The sequence below is a fragment of the Triticum urartu genome, chromosome 2 (assembly GCF_003073215.2).
Source record: "Triticum urartu cultivar G1812 chromosome 2, Tu2.1, whole genome shotgun sequence".
Classification (NCBI taxonomy): domain Eukaryota; kingdom Viridiplantae; phylum Streptophyta; class Magnoliopsida; order Poales; family Poaceae; genus Triticum; species Triticum urartu.
In genome coordinates, this window is record NC_053023.1 from 710,332,657 (window position 1) to 710,349,834 (window position 17,178).

General features: G+C 46.3%; 1 protein-coding gene across 1 annotated transcript; it reads left to right on the forward strand.

The window, feature by feature from the left end:
* Positions 1–14,626: 14,626 nt before the first annotated feature.
* Positions 14,627–15,509, forward strand: LOC125534258 (protein SRC2 homolog). Its single transcript, XM_048697522.1, has one exon. The coding sequence runs from the start codon at positions 14,800–14,802 to the stop codon at positions 15,241–15,243; it is 444 nt and encodes a 147-aa protein (XP_048553479.1). The 5' UTR covers positions 14,627–14,799; the 3' UTR covers positions 15,244–15,509.
* Positions 15,510–17,178: the final 1,669 nt, after the last annotated feature.

Here is a 17,178-nt window from a genome sequence, read left to right on the forward strand (position 1 = left end):
AAATTTGGTTCAAATTTGAACATTTTTGGGAAAAATAAAAGAAATGAAAAATAAAATAAAAACGAAAATAAATGAAAAAACAAGAAGAAAAGAAAAAAGAGAAAGAGAAAAAACCAACAGAAACTGGAAAACTTGTAAGAGAAACAAAAAAGGTTCGAAAACCGGCTTACTCGCTCTGCTATAATGGGCTGGTCCAAATTCATGCGTTGGTGATTCTTCTGTGCGTTTGCCCGAATATTGACGCAACAAGCATGCAGCTTTTTCCGGTGCTTGTGGTGCTACCGGTGCACTGGATGCCCGTACCACATTTTAGAAATATTTGATTTAAAAAAACATTAGCACATTCACACAACATAGTTGTCATAAAAATTCAAAACATTGCTCGAGGTAAAAAAAACAACAAATTTGACACTAAATAGTATAACCTTTGTAAACAAACATAAGATGTTTTATATTTATTTATAGAGGGAGTACATACCATAGGTTGGGCTTCACATTTTTCCCGTTGTCACATTGATGTCATTTTTTTTATATCTCATGCAATGTTTGGAATTTTGCTTTGAATTTTTGTGACAACATACATTGATGTTGCGTCAATGTGCTAATTTTTATCAGATTCTTCAAAACACATTAAAATGCGCTATGGCGTCCGGTGCACCAGAAACATTCCCGATTAGAACTATCCATTGAAAAGATGGTTTGCACATTGTGCCCCTACACTTCTTTTCTGAAAAGCCGGCCAAACCTTGTTTAGGGCGGGAATTCGATATATTCATCCTGAGAGGACTAGCAACCCAGGAAGAATGCGAAGACAATGAACGGATGATGCGGACGCCATTAGAGCACGTCGAACACATCCATGGCCAGCAAAGCCACCCCTGAAGAAACCGCATAGCCTCCACGACGTGGCCGGAGCACTCAACACTGTGTCGGAGATAGAGGCGGGGGACAAGAGTTCCACACACATGGTCGTGGCCTCCACTAATTAAAAAGACCACACCATGAGATGCACACCTCACTGAATCGATGGGTCCAAGAGGTAACCAAACCTCTAGCTCGTCGACACCACCATTGGAGGCATCGCCAGATTAGGACCGAGCTTGAGTAAAATTATTCGGACAGGGCTCTGTCTTCCCCATCTCAATTGCTCCACCGAGGAACCTAGCCCTATATGTGCATTAGGCACATAGATCGAGATTCCCCCACCGTCCCGCCACTAAAGCGGCCATCGGAGGGGGGGGCAGCAGTGCTGGGGAATGGATGGGAAACTTGCTCGCATTTCTTATCCTTCCCTCTCAGTCACCAGGGGTGATCTAACTGGATTTGAATAAAATTGTTTCATAAAGCGATAAAAAATGAAAATTTGTTTGGGAAAACATTTATGGTGTCCTAGACTAGGGGGCACTCACCACGCCATCTCCTGGTCAGCTGGGCCGGGTCGAGAACCCCCCATGGCGGTTTACCAACAGGCCATCTTGAGAGGGCCAATGGAGCGTAGAAAGAACATTCCTGAAGACTTGGGGCATAATGCAAGACACAGAGGTCGTCTACAACACAGGTACAACAAAGCTCCTTGGACCAGATCCCGCCTCCTAGACCACATGTGCAGTACAACAAATCTCGCCGCGCAGCCAGCCAGGATCTGACATACCTGCTGCGGCGTGTGCTGCGCGTTCTTCGTCCTGCTCATCATCGCCGTGCGTTCGTCGGCACGGCCTGACTCGTCTTTCACCACAAAGACATCATCCTTCTCCGTCACGTATCTTTCCGTCATTTGCCTCCCCAATGCCTCCCTTGTACAGTGTCCAACTCCACTGCGAGAGAGGGACCAACCCTCCACGGGATCTCGTCATGCCACCAAGCTCAACCTCTCCTCCCCCCCTGCGCCGAAGTACCGCTCGCATCACACTATGATGTGATACGAATGGAGAAAAGAGGTAAGGAAACATAGCAAGACAGAGTGGGGAGCGTTTGTGATGCTTGCCTTTTTCGCAGCGAATTTGTTCACGGATGTGGCTGATGTCCCTTGCCCTAAAATTCGTGCCTTAAATCCAACGGTAAGGATACCTTCGCCCCTAAAGTCCAAAAAATCTGACGTCACATACTTAGTTTTTTCGAGAATATATTTGTTATAGAAATTAAAAACCTTTCTCCCAAGCGGGGACCATCTCAACTCCAAGTACGCGTTAGAATCTCTGGCCTCTCACTCTTTGCCCACCTCGATTGGCTAGCAATGAGCCATCTCTCTCTCTCTCTCTCTCTCTCTCTCTCTTGGGGGGGGCAAAGTTGTTGGCATCCAAGCAAGCAAGCAGGTGTTTTCTTTTTTCAATGTTACACGAATTTAGGCACTTATGGATGGAAGAGTGGCATGTGGGCACTCGTGCCAAAACGCCAAAAATATGCAACTTGTCGGGCCTCACTTTTGGCAAGTCATCATGGAAATGGAAGTCGTACGTTAATCAAGTTTTTGTGTCACCTTTCATGAGCTTAAGCGCCAATCAGATTTTGCTTTGCACGCCAAATATATATGCCATCACCACCCATCCAAACTTTCTTTTGGATCAACAAATAACACCACAACCCTCTCCAAAAACTGCGCAATGATGGTGGAAAGGGAGAAAACCACTGGTTCCCGGACGGGGCTTGCCTGCTCCCTCCCGCTGCTCCCATCCGTGCTCCCGATAGCCTCCACAACTTGGCTGGAGCACTCAACACCGCGTCAGAGATAGAGACGGGGGACAAGAGAATCACGGTATGGTCGTGGCCTCTAGTAAAAGGACCACACCGGGAGACACTCGCCTCACAGGATCGACGGATCCAAGAGGAAACCAAACCTCAAGCTCCCCGACATTGCCACTGGAGGCCTCGCCAGGAAGGCGACCGAACTCGAGCACAATTGTTTTGATGGAGCTCTGTCTTCCCCATCTCAACCGTCCCACCGAGGAACAAAGCCCCATGTGTGCATTGGACGCATGGATTGAGATTCCCTTACCCTCCAGCGATCGAAGCGGTTGTTGGAGGGAAGGGAACTGTCGGTGGCGCCAAGGAATAGACAGGAAACTAGATTGCATTTCTTATCCCTCCCTGACAGCCACTAGGAGTGACCTAACCGGATTTGAATCAAAAGTTGGTTCACAAAAGCGGTAAAATAATGAAACGTTGGTTGGGAAAACATGGTTATCATAAAACCACTACAATACCAAACACATACTAAAAAAAGTAGACAGTTCAAAGGTATACCTCAAAAGTAACGTGGCCATGGGCGTGCGAAATAACATTTCCAAATGATAAAAGGAATAGAATAAAATACATATGTAAATACCCAAGTCATGATGTGATTGTAATTTTATATGGAACAAGACTATTTTTATCCTACCTGAAAAAGCAAAGGTTTCATAAACTCGGTCTAATGTCGATAAATTATCTCATTTTGCCTTTCACTCTATATACTAAACCCAACAAATGTACAGTGAAACCAGATTTAACATGATTCACTGCATTCACAAGATTGTATAGTCGACTTAGAGACCGGATACGTGCACGTGATACCCTCTAACTTGTTTATTTTGCAGTGGTTTGTTGCGAAATGTAGTGCAATGCAGAGACATTTGTAATTCCCATCAACCTATCACTATGCATGATCACTGTTAGAATTTTAAGTTTATGCGGTCAAAAAAAGTTTAATTGCGGATGATTATTCCAGCAAGCGGCATCGTGTTTGTGCATATTCTCAACTTGGATGTTCTTAACTTTATAGAGGATACTAGCGTGTAGTGCGCGGCGGCACGCCGCGCCACATGAATCGATAAGCTATTTGTTTTTTTTGCAATGTTTGGTAAGTCTCCCAAGACTTAATTCGTTGCAAAGTAGTTCATACAAAGAAAGAGTACATCTAGTTGGTACACGCATGTGATCTACGGTACGTGGTGATAATGGCTACTGGATACCGAATTGCAAAGGTTTGGTTCGCTTCTTAGACCAGAGATGTTGATCCTCTGGCTTGGTTTGTCTCTGTGATGTAGTGGTAGAGAGATGAAGATATTTCTTCTGCTTTTGTTCTTGGTGATCTGTTCCCTGTGTAGAGAATGTTGAAGTTGTTGCTGGATGCACATCTTGACTCTTAACGGATTGGCAAAATATCTAGAAACTGGAGAAAAACTTTTTTGGAGATCGTTGTTTGCCTTACTTCACTTGCTGAAGATTTGCTTTTTGCCATCTCTCTATTTCTAATTTCTTCTTTTTGTTCTTGCTCAACTCTTGTGCGGCTGAGCAGCTCTTGTACATCCGTCTTCATAGCATTGTAGTTGCAGTCATTGATGACTATGGTGTGAAGAAAGCTAGTGCATGTTGTGAAGAAAGCTAGTGCATCAAGGGTGAACTAATCAGTTACCAATTTCTCTGAACCAGTCTTGACTCAAGAGGTGTCAAGTCAACAACACTTGCAGAACACAGTCCGCTGCACTAATCCTAGCAAGAGGTATCCAACAGTAGTAGCAACAACATCAGTAGACGGAATCAACAAAATGTCATACAAAGCAAACACCAAATACCGGAACAGGTAAACGCAGCTATATATGAATTACCTCTTAAGAGTGCATGACCACGTGATCCCCCGATTTTTAATGTGAAGGGATTTCTCCTGAAGAGACTGAGACACCTTGCTGCTTATAACCTGCATCTATCTAAACCTTATACTGAATCCAAACATGGACTTAACCTAGATGTTGATGCTTGTGTGTGTTTTAGTTCATATATGTAGACCAAAGAGTTCGTCCATCTATGGCTAGGCAGTGCAATACAAACGAAGAGTGTCAAAATATTATGGGAAGCGTAGAACCCTTTGCTCGGGCCGCATTGCATTATATGGAACATATGCCGTGGCTTACAAGTTTTGGATCGAAGCTAGATCGACCGGTTTACAGAGATATACTCGGGAGAGATGGAAACAGAAGAAGAGATAGAATAGGTTTACAGTTTAAAGTGAATTCTATCCCTATACAACAACTAATTCTAACACTCCCCCTCAATCTAAACCTCATGAAGCTTTGCCAAGGTTAAGATTGTACTTGAACTCATCTAGCCGTCTCATGGTGAGTGGTTTTGTAAAGCCATCAGCAAGTTGATCTCCTGTGGGTATGAACCGAATGTCAAGTAGCTTTCGAGCTACTCTTTCTCTGACAAAGTGAAAATCAACTTCAATATGTTTGGTTCGTGCATGGAAAACAGGATTAGCTGAAAGATAAGTGGCACCAATGTTATCACACCATAGCCTAGCAGCTTGTGGAGCTTTAATTCCAAGTTCATAAAGTAAAGTCTGTATCCACATTACTTCAGCTGTTGCATTAGCCAAAGCTTTATCCTCAGCCTCAGTGCTAGATCTTGAGACTGTAGCCTGTTTCCTTGCACTCCATGATACAAGGTTTGTTCCCAGAAACACAGCAAAACCACCTGTGGATCTTCTGTCATCAGGACAACCTGCCCAGTCTGCATCAGAGTATGCAGTAACAAGCATGGATGAAGACCTGGTAATATGAAGCCCAAGTCCCTCTGAAAACTTAAGATACCTCAAAATTCTCTTGACTGCAGTCCAATGAGTAGTTCTAGGTGCATGTAAATATTGACATACTTTGTTCACAGAGTAAGAAATGTCAGGCCGTGTAAGAGTCAAATATTGTAAAGCACCTACAACACTTCTGTAATTTGTTGCATCCTCTGGTCCAAGCACATCTCCACTTTCAACTGTAAGTTTTTCTGAGGTTGAGATTGGTGTACTCACAGGTTTACAATGCTCCAATCCCACTCTTCTGAGATTATCTGTAGTATACTTTTCCTGTGTGAGAAGTATGCCATCCTTTACCTGTTTAACCTCTATTCCAAGAAAATAGTGAAGATCACCTAGATCCTTAAGAGCAAACTCCAATTTCAGATCCTTAAGCAAACAAGTGGTGGCATCCGAACTTGAACTAGCAACAATTATATCATCAACATAAACAAGCACAAATATAGTGATATTGCCTTTTTTGTAAAAGAACAGAGATGTATCTGCTTTTGATGGTGTAAATCCAAGTTGTTGTAACTACATGCTCAATCTTGAGTACCAAGCTCTAGGGGCCTGTTTCAACCCATATAAAGCTTTATCCAACTTACAGACATAATGTGGTGTGCTTTGGTTCTCATATCCCGGTGGTTGCCGCATGAACACTTCTTCCTCAAGAACACCATGAAGAAACGCGTTCTGAACGTCCAGCTGCCGTAGACTCCAACCTCTGGAAATAGCAATAGACAACACAAGCCGAATAGTAGCTGCCTTAACAACAGGACTAAATGTATCTTCATAATCAATGCCAAACCTTTGTTTAAATCCTTTAGCAACTAATCTAGCCTTGTACCTGTCTATACTGCCATCAGATTTTCTCTTGATCTTGTATACCCATTTACAATATATAACATTATTTCCCTTCCTTGGTGGTACTAAGTGCCAAGTTTTGTTTTTCATGAGTGCATTGTATTCACTATCCATAGCCTCCTTCCATTCTTTATGATTAAGTGCATCATGCAAGTGGGTTGGTTCACCAAAACTACTGAGGAAAGCTCTTTTGACCCTTTCATACCTTACAGTACCATCAGTATATTCTTTTGCCTTGATAATACCTGACTGAGATCGTGTATGGCGTCGCGGAGCTCCTGTTGGTGAAGTTGGCACAGAAGATCCCAGTGCTGCAGTCGCTATTGGTTGCGCCACAGAAGATCCTGCGAGGTCAGCTGCAACCGAGACAGCCGCAGGTTCCCGATCCGGCTCCTGATCCGAGACGGATCGCAATGCAGGCGTGCCAGGCATCCTGCTGTCGGCCCATGGGCTGGTGGCGCAAGGGGATTCGCCCCCGTCCACTCCTGACGAGGTGGGCTCAACATCGAGCCCCGCTGCATGCGGGCTGTCGGCCACTAGCGCGGCTGAGACGATGGGCTCCACGCGGTCGGGCCTGTCAGCCGCCCCACCGTGATTGGCTTCATGCGGATGCCCGCGACCGTCCTTGGATCGCGCGGCGCTGGGGACAGCGGGACTGGCGCAGGGATCCACCTCGGATCGGATGCCGCTGCCGCCTGAATCTGCATGAGATCCAGCGCCTTCTTTGTCTGTTTCTGCATACATGAAATCATGACCCGAATATGCACAAATATCACTAGAATCCGAATTTTTTATGGAATTCTTCACAGGATCAGCTTTATATAATTCTCCCCCGTGATCTGGAAGAAGGGCTATTTCAGCACGTAAGAGAGCTCCAGCATTTGGGTGAAGTTTGGCAAACGGAAAGAGAGTTTCATCAAAAACAACGTCTCTAGAGATGTAGATACGGCCAGTGGCAATCTCTAAGCATTTGTACCCTTTGTGGAGATTACTATAGCCAAGAAAAACACATTGGGTGGATCGAAACTCGAGCTTGTGGCGATTGTATGGACGCAAATTTGGGTAGCAAGCACACCCAAAAATTTTAAGAGCATTATAGTCAGGTGTTTGATGATATACTCGCTCTAATGGAGTAGAATTACCAATGACTTTACTCGGAAGACGATTGATAAGATAGGTGGCTGCAATAAATGCTTCATCCCAATATTTGAGAGGCATGGAGGCATGTGCAAGGAGGGAAAGACCAACTTCAACAATGTGGCGATGTTTTTTCTCAGCAGAGCCGTTTTGCTGATGAGCATAAGGGCAAGAGACATGATGTTCAATGCCTATGCTACGGAAAAAAGAGTTGAGCTTTTCATACTCCCCTCCCCAGTCACTTTGGACTGCCAAGATTTTCCTGTTAAAGTGCCTTTCACCAAGCTTTTGGAATTCTTGAAACACAGAAAAAACTTTAGATTTGTGCTTTAACAAGTAAATCCAAGTAAACTTGCTAAAATCATCAATGAAACTGACATAATATTTTTTTTCTTCCAAAGGAATCTCTAGCATGACCCCATACATCACTGAAAATAAGCTCTAAAGCAGCATGAGACACACTGTTTGACCTAGGATAGGGGAGTTGATGACTCTTGGCACACTGACAAGCTTCACAAACAGACTCACTGGACTGGCTATATGACAAGGGCAAATTGCCTTTATTAACTACTTGCTTGACTATGACTGATGATGGGTGTCCTAATCTTTGATGCCACTGTGCCAAGGAGGGCTTGATGACAGAACAAGCATGACGACGTCTGTGATTGAAAACTCCGGATGAGATGGGGTAGAGCCCTCCAATGCATCTACCGTGATGTAGAAGTTCCCTCGTTGCCTGATCCTTTATAAAAAAGTAGCGAGGATGAGTTTTAGAGAAGACATTATTATCGGTGGCTAAGCGAGACATAGAGGCAAGGTTTTTATCAGCTTGTGGAACATGAAGGACATCGTTTAGAACAAGATCACGTTTAAGAGTAGGAGAATTAATAAAAGCTTGACCGATGTGTTGAATATCCATACCTCCACCACTTGCAGTGTGAATCTGATCGTTGCCAAGGTATTTCTCCCAGAGGGCGAGTTGCTCTAGTTCACCAGTGACGTGGTCGGTTGCACCAGAGTCTACATACCACACGCCATCGCCCCCTTGCTCGCGCATAGCTGCAGCAACAAGACGTGCGTCGGGGACAAAATCTTCATCATACCTATGCCAGCAATCCACAACTTCATGTCCTGCCTTTTTGCAGAGTTGGCACCGAGGACGTCCCCGGGAAGAAGAGGAGCGGCGGCCGGAGTTGTTGTTGGAGCCGCCGCCTGCTGGTTTATTGGTGTAGTTGCTGGAGTTGTGGTAGCCGCCGCCACCAGAGCTGTTGTAGCCGCCATCTCCCTGAAAGTGGCCACGCCCGCGCCCACGGCCGCGACCACGAGAGGCAGCATTGGCAGAGGATTGGCGAAGGTTGGTGCCGTGAAAAAGACTGAGGCGGGCATCAAAGCTCAGGAGCTGGCTGTAGAGCTCCTGAACCGTGATCGGTTCCACCCGAGCAGAAAGCGCCGAGACGACATGATTATATTCCATGTCCAGTCCGGCGAGAATTTTGGAGACGATCTCCGGATCGGAGAGCGCGGCGGCGGTGCAGGCAACTTCATCTGTAAGACTTTTAATTTTGCCAAGGTATTCAGCCATTGTCATATTACCTTTCTGAATATTGGTCAGCTCGATGCGGGTATTTATGGCTTGAGCTTGACTCTGAGCAGCAAACATGGCATGGATGGCACACCAAACTTCGGCCGGCGTCTGTAACGTGGCGACTTGTGCAAGAATATCGCGAGAAAGAGAGCCCATCAAATATCCTTGAAGTTGCTGTTGTTGTGCATACCAGAGGGTGTTTGCAAAGTTGGCGATCTACTCTTCTTTGCCGTCCTTGGTGATGGTGAGGGTGGGCGGCGGTGCCGGGCTCTTCTCGTCGAGATGATGCTCCATATGTGCCCCTTTGATCTGCGGCAGCACGACGGCCTTCCAGAGAAGAAAATTCCCCCTCGTCAGCTTCTCCTGTGGTGGTGATCCAAGGGATGCGGTGGTGGTGGTGGTGGATGAGGAGGCGAAGGTGGAGGAGGAGGTGGTGGAAAGTGCACCCATGGTGCTGGGCGACATGGCGGCGGAGGTGGTAGACATGCTCTCGATGGAGGAAGGTAGCTAGATGCGTTTTTGTTGAGGAAGAGGCTCTGTTACCATGTCAAAATATTATGGGAAACGTAGAACCCTTTGCTCGGGCCGCATTGCATTATATGGAACATATGCTGTGGCTTACAAGTTTTGGATCAAGGCTAGATCGACCGGTTTACAGAGATATACTCGGGAGAGATGGAAACAGAAGAAGAGATAGAATAGGTTTACAGTTTAAAGAGAATTCTATCCCTATACAACAACTAATTCTAACAAAGTGAAGTGAGAGAAGGTTGGTTGGCTACCATGAAGTTGGCAACTCCGTGAAGAACTTCATTCCCACAGATGACGATGCAGCCAAAATCGCCTTCGTCCTCCTTTGGCGACGCGACGATCACTTCCTTGTGAAGATTTTCTCCCATGACTTATCAGCAGATAGAAGACCCCTGCATATGTATACAGATCAACCATTGAGGTCAGTCAACATAAGAAATAAGCAACCAATCAGAGTAGATCAACCTTTGTGACCAGTAAAGATAGGCAGGAAGCAATCAATCAGACGGCTCGACGCTTACAATGTGAACAGTGAACCGCAGTTTTGATTCGACTCCTGACATAAATCAAGTGGAGAACGGCCTGTATATGGCGATGAGCATCCTGAAACCTGCAGCTCGCGAACACAAATCTGAGAATTGGAGGATTTGATCAACACAAACAGCGCGTGAGATGACGGAACAACAAGTCGACGTACCTGAGCTCGTCCGTGACGTCCTCCTCACCCTCGCCATCTCCACATGTCGAGCGCGCCGACCACGACTCTGCCTTGGAGACCAGTCGCGCCCGAGATGGAGCCCACGAGGAAGCGGGGGGGTGTGCCGAGGAGGGGGCGGAGCCCGAGTGCCCCGGCCCTGCAGCCGTGCCCCACCGCGTCGGCAACGGCATGGCACTCTGTGGAGAGACAGCGGCGTCCGTTATGGTTGGCCGCGAGTAGAGCTTGTGTGTGCCACGGACGACGGGAACACGACGGGGACAGGGCCGAGCGCGGATCTTGCTCCCGCGAGGCCCATGGCATTGACGTCCTCCTCGCCGTGGCCCTCGCCACCTTCATCACCCAGGTCGAGTCGCCCTCCCGTGGCGACGGAGGTGGAGCCGCCGAGGAGCGGGGATAGCCCGAACCCGAGCGTCCAGGTCGTGCCCTGCCACGTCGGCGACGTTGTGGCACTCCTGGGAGAAACGAGGGTGTCCGCTGTGGCTGGCCGCTACGTTGGCGCGCTCCACGAACGGGAGCCCAGAGAGGACGGGTCCGAGCGCGGATCCTGCTCCCGCGTGGTCCACATGGCTGAAGCCCTCTTGCGTGGTCGAGCGCACGGACGACGACTTCGCGGGGGTTCCGTCGTGCCGGAGCCGCCGACCGCGCAGGTTGAGCTGGCGGGTACGCCGAAGAGCGGGCGGAGTCCGAGCGCCCCGGCCGTGTGGCTGTGCTCCGCCACGTTGGAAACGGCGTGGCATGCGGTGTACGCACGGCCCCTTCTGCTGTTGCTGGCGGTGACGGGGTCAGCGGTGTGACGACGGTGATAGGAATGGCGCGCCACTGCCTGAGTTCCATTGAGGAAGAGAGACGGGGGCGGCGAGGTTGGAGGGACTGGTTGTGTGTCCGCAGCCGGGATTTGGGGGCGCACAGCAGGGGAGATTTTATAGTGGCATACAGCGGCGAAGCGGTGACCGGTTGCAAAAGATCTTTCCAGAGCCAGACAAATCTAGAAGCAACCATCTAGAACCAATCGACGTACCCTCAAAAAAAAAGAACCAATCGACGTGGTGCAAGGTCAATCAACGTGGCGTAAGAATAGAAAAGGAGCGAGTTCACCAGTAATGAAAATATCAACCACACGTGTCAAGTTAACAAGGGCTGTAAAAAAAATCAGAATGAACCAGGTAAATCGAATCCTTACGGGCCTAGTCTTCTTAGTATACGTCCAGCAAGAGGCATCGTGTTTGTGCATATTCTCAACTAGGATGTTGTTAACTCTATAGAGGATATACACGATGTAGTTTTCAAACTTTATTGGGTGTAACCAATTTCTTTATTCACTCGAACAAGTTTCAAAATTGCAATGAGATTTCCAAAATTCAGCAATTTTGGTGGGTATCGAAAATTGTGCCTCAAACTTTAGACCGATTCTAAATGAAATTCATAGCAAAATGATTTTTTTGGTAAAATAAGTAAATTAACTTAGACTTCTTTGATATAGTGCCGATGCAATCTTCAAATTTTCTAAATTTTGGATATTTCTGTGAGCTGTGGTTTTTTTTTTTTTTATCTAAATTTGAACCTTGCTCGCGGATAGGGACCCACCTCAAATGAAACCTCATGTGAAAATCTCTGACTTCTCTCTATCTCTTTGCCAATCTCGGCAAAACCATTCATTTGTTCTCTGCGCAAGGTTGTTGGCATCCTATGCAAGCAAGGCGTTCAGGTTCAATGTAACACGAATCTAGGACACTAAAATTGACGTAATTGTAGCCTGTAGACACCTCGTGCCAAACGCTAAAAATATGCAACTTGCCGTGCGTTGCTTTGTATCACGTCAAGAAATAAAAATAAAACTTTTTGGAGCAACCGTCCAATCTGCGGGGGAAAACCACCGGTAGCCAGTATCCGTGGTGCAGCTCACCATGCGTCGGCACGTCCTGAACCCGGTATATATGAACCCGCTTTACAAAAATGTATTTTAGACGCATTTTGAAATGTCAAAATATTCAAAACAAAATTCCGTGCATACATGTTTGCAAAAAATATGTCGGTGGCACAAAGTTTTGTGTAAAAAGGTCTTTTAATTTTGTCTCCGCAAAAAAGACAAATTTTAGTGCTTCTAAATAGCGTTTCACGATACAATGTTTTGTCTTTTTTGCACAAGCAAAAAAAAGTTTTTTCCATGAAACTTTCTGACACACATAGAATATGGAGATGTCCGAATGCACTTTTTCCAGAAATTTTTGGCATTTCAAAATGTGTTCCTGAATATGGGTGTTCATATGTATCCGGGTTCATCCATGCACTTTTCTGCTCACCACCCCTTTCGATCGGTGTCTGATCTGGTAGAGCCTTGTGTTGACATCGTATGGCGCTACTTTTGCTTTAAGGTGGAAGTGCCGACATGTGCAATCACGTCCGTCCTTTCATGGTCGTCGCATGTCAGAGGACGTGTTTGTAGTTTCTATCACTTTTGAGGTGGTTGGTACAGCAAGTGAAATTTCAATATAAAGTGGAGACCTTTTCGCAAAATGGAAAAGGTTGCAAAGTGAATTATCTCTCACACAGATAATTGGATATTCTCTCGTAGACTTATGGCAAAGACATCCGGGGTTGTCTCTATCCCTCGATATAGTAAGATAACAACCTGATCAAAATCATGGGACTTCGCTTGCCTCCGAAGCAAGCAACGAAGCTGTACAAACAAATATGCACAAATGCAGGGAGGGTTCGTGTGAACTCGCCTGTGCATTTTCGTTGTTGTGAATAGCGTGAAAAGGAGAGAGGCCCAGGAGGAAAAAAAGAATAATTTACATGATTGGTGTAAGGAATCGATTACTTATAATCGAATCAGTGACCAGATATGGGTTTTCTTCCACCTTCATTTTGCAAGAGTTTTGTTGCCAAATGCGGCGCAACGTGGAGACATTTTATCTTCTCGTCAACCTATAACAGTTTGACTAAGTACATGGTTAACATTAAAATGTAATCTTCAATTGTGCGTGATCCTCCTACCAAGTGGCATTGTGTGTGTGCGTATCCTAAACTAGGACTCTTAACTCTCTCGAGAATATATATAATGCAGTTTCACACTTTATTACGTGTAACCAATTTTTCTATTCACTCACACAAGGTTTAGACTTTTGATGAAATTCGATTAAATTTGGTGGCACAAAAAAATCTCCACCTCATATATCACATTAAATCGAAGTTAAATCCAAAGCAGAATTTTATTTAAATTCAGTGAAATTTCTTTGAAATAATTCAAGAACAGTTTTCTAATTTGGTAAAATCCAGATATTTTAGTGATGTCTAGAATATATGTATTTGTTACAGAAATTAAAAACCTTGGTTCCGAGTGGGGACCGCCTCAACTGCAAGTACGCGTGAGAATCTCTGCCCCCTCTCCCTTTGCCCACCTCGATTGGGTAGAATAGGAATGAGCCATTTCTCTATGTTTTTTTTGGCAAGGTTGTTGGCATCCAAGCTAGCAAGTAGGTGTTGCGGTTCAATGTTTACACGAATTTAGGCACTGGTGGACGGAAGTGTGGCATGTGGGCTGGGCACTCGTGCCAAACGCCGAAAATATGCAACCTCGCTTTTGGCAAGCCACCATGGAAGACGCAAGTTAATTAAAGTTTTTCACGTCACCTTTCATGAGCGTAAGCGCCAATCAGATCTTGCTCTGCACGCCAAATATATCTGCCATCACCATCCATCCCAACTTTCTTTTTGATCAACAAACACCACAACCCTCTCGAATCCGCAGAAATGATGGTGGGAAAAGGCCAGCATGCATGCATGCATGGGCCAATGTAATCCTACGGCGTTGGCGGAGAAAAATAGGTCGACGTGGCAGCATATGCCGTGGCAAGTGTAAATTAATCCAAACTGCCCCTCGTCTCCCGCACGGATAATTGGATATGCTTTTCTTGTAATCAACATACGGCTGAGACGGAGTTGGCGTTTCTAACTGGCTCTATCCCAAGATAAAATATATAAACCGCTAGTAGATAACAAATCGATCAATATTATGGGATTTATTCCGCGGCATGGATAATTATAGGGTTTCGCTTGCCACCGAAGCAACCGGACGTGCACAAATTACCCACAAATGCAGGGGAGGGTTCGAGCGAATTCCACTCTGAATTTTCGCCCCGGAGGAAATTCCTTGGTGCCCCCCAAAGTCTCCGGTCTTGGGAGGTTGCACGCGTAGTTTTGCTAGATATATATTCCACCCGCCTCCCTAATCGATCGCTCTCACGCCAATAGTTTAGTCGAACCGAACACCGAAGACTTTGACCCCGCGATCGGCGATCCAACTGCCTCACCAGGTTTATTATCTCTATCTCCCCGCCCCGCAAGGCGCAAGCTCTTCCCACAGCTTTCCTCCTAGCCAGCTCCGCCCTCTCCTTCCTCCTCCTCCAGCCGAAAGCAGCAATGGTGAGGCTGGGGCCTCTCGCCGCGCAGCACTCGGGAGCGTTCGCCCGCGACCTGGGGCTGGGGAGCCCCGCGGCGCTCGTGGCCTTCGCGGTCGTCGCGACGGTGGCGGTGGCGGCCGTGGCGGCCTTCGGCTGCGCGAAGGGGGCCAAGAAGCCGCGCCGGCAGGACAACAACAACGTGTACTACTACGGCCAGGGGTACCCACCGCCGCCCCCCGCGGGCGCGTACGGCTACCCGGCGCAGCAGCCTCCCCCCGGCTACGCGTACCCGCCGCCGCCCGTCGACGCCGGGAGGAAGCAGGGAGGGCGCATGGGAGCCGGCGCGGGTCTCGCCCTCGGCGCAGGCGCCGGCCTGGCCACCGGCGTCATCGTCGGCTCGGCGCTCAGCTCCGGCTGCGGAGGCGGCTGCGGCGGCGGATGCGGTGGCGGCTGCGGCGGTTGACTTGATCGTACCACGACGTGCTTATCGGCTTGCGTTGGTGTGCGTAGTGGTTAGGCAGTTGGGGCTTTGATAATTGTATAGATACTGCTACTACTATACCGTCGCGTGTGATGATCGGCATCCCTCTATGTCCACTTGTTTAATTATTACTACGTGATGAGTATATTGTGAAAGCAGCATGTGATTTGGGGCGTGCATGCATGCCGTTCTTTTCCATGTAGTAACAAATGATGATCAAGAATTCAATATAAACATGGAAATGAAAATGCTGGTTTGATTGCGGGACAAGATATTGAGTTGAAAAACTACACCTTCTGGTGCCTCGCCTACTCGTACACAAGAAAAAGTAGGACTATTCGACGGTCTTTGATTTGCACCAAAAAGCCTAGTTAGTGGCGGGCACGAGTAGGAGGCAAAAGCCTAACGTTAATTGTCCGCCACCACCAGGTAGCACTATTTCAATTTCAACAGACGCAGCCATTTTTGCCGACATTGACAAGGCAGTGTGTTGCTACATGCACTGCATATTTGTACTCTTGTACAGTTCTTTCGATCCTGAGATAGCGGAGGCTTTTATCCTACGCACTGCAGTCTCTTTTGCACAAGACCAAGGGTTGACGTATGTGATTTTTGCCTATGATTGTCTTTCCCTGATGCAAAGGATCAAGTCTGACGTCATCAAACAAACGGCCCTTGTGTTTGCGTCTTTCCCATTCAAACGTATTGGTCGGCAATGTGATGTTGTGGCTCATGTTTTAGCCAAGTCTTGTAAAACTCTAGTGCGCTTTGTATTTCACATTTTGCTCCGTAGTGTATCCGGCAGACTTTGTATGACCTTATTACTTAATCAATAAATGCCGACGTTCTGAAAAGAGGACAGTTGTCGCAATTTCAGGAGCTATGCACCGAAAGTACCCTACGGCTAGTTCACCAAGGAAACACAGAAGCCCCCACAAAGAGAGAGGGAGGAGAGGGGGGGGGGGGGGGGGGGGGGGGGGGGGGGGGGGAGGTGTACTCTCTTTTTTTACGTGGAAACAATATGTGTACTCACCTTGATAAAACAAGTAGATGTACGAATTAGCATGCTGACCACACGAGAAAATATGTACTCTAAAATATCCAAAGTCCGTAATCCGATTTTGTCGGACACCAACAGTAGGTAATTTAGGGCATCTCCAATGCCAACCCTCTGAATGGACACACTATTTTTTCGGACTGGTCCGAATTTGTCCGCGGATATTGATATGGGAGCCGACCATCACCCTGTCCTCTAAACGTTTGCACCTATTTTTTTGCCGCCGCTATACTTGAGAGTTATGCTGGTTCGAAGAGATATTTCCCTGATGACCAAGACCTCATTTTGAACATGAACAACACTAGTATTGAGAGATTAGAGTATAGGGATGTTGATGATGTAAGTGTCTCTTGTAAGAGAGTTAGTGTTGAGAGAGTAGAGGTTGTGGTTTCCCTGATGATGTAAGTGTCTCTTGTAAGAGAGTTTGTGTTAAGAGACGTTTCCTGATGGCCATGAACTTTAAAAAGCATGCTATGGTTTTCCTCCTTTCGTCCTCAAGCGCAACTCCGCTGAGCCAGCCTAACAAAAGTACACTATTTTCTTGTTCAAGCCGGTTCTTTTTGTTCGCTTTTGTTGGGTAGTTGGTTTCCATCTGGTGTTATTTCTCGATTTTTAAGTTTCGTTTTATTTTCATATTCCTTTAAAAAATAATTTTCAGTTTCTATCTACTTTTTTGTTTTCCCTATTTTTCACGTATATATTTTCATTTTAATTACATCAAATTTTATAAAAAAGGAACACTTCTGAATATTTTCATTTTTAGTTATTTACATAAATATTTTCATTTTAATACTTTTTATTTTTGTTTTATATACACCATTCCTTTTCTTATATCATTTTTGCTTCTTATTTATTTTCTA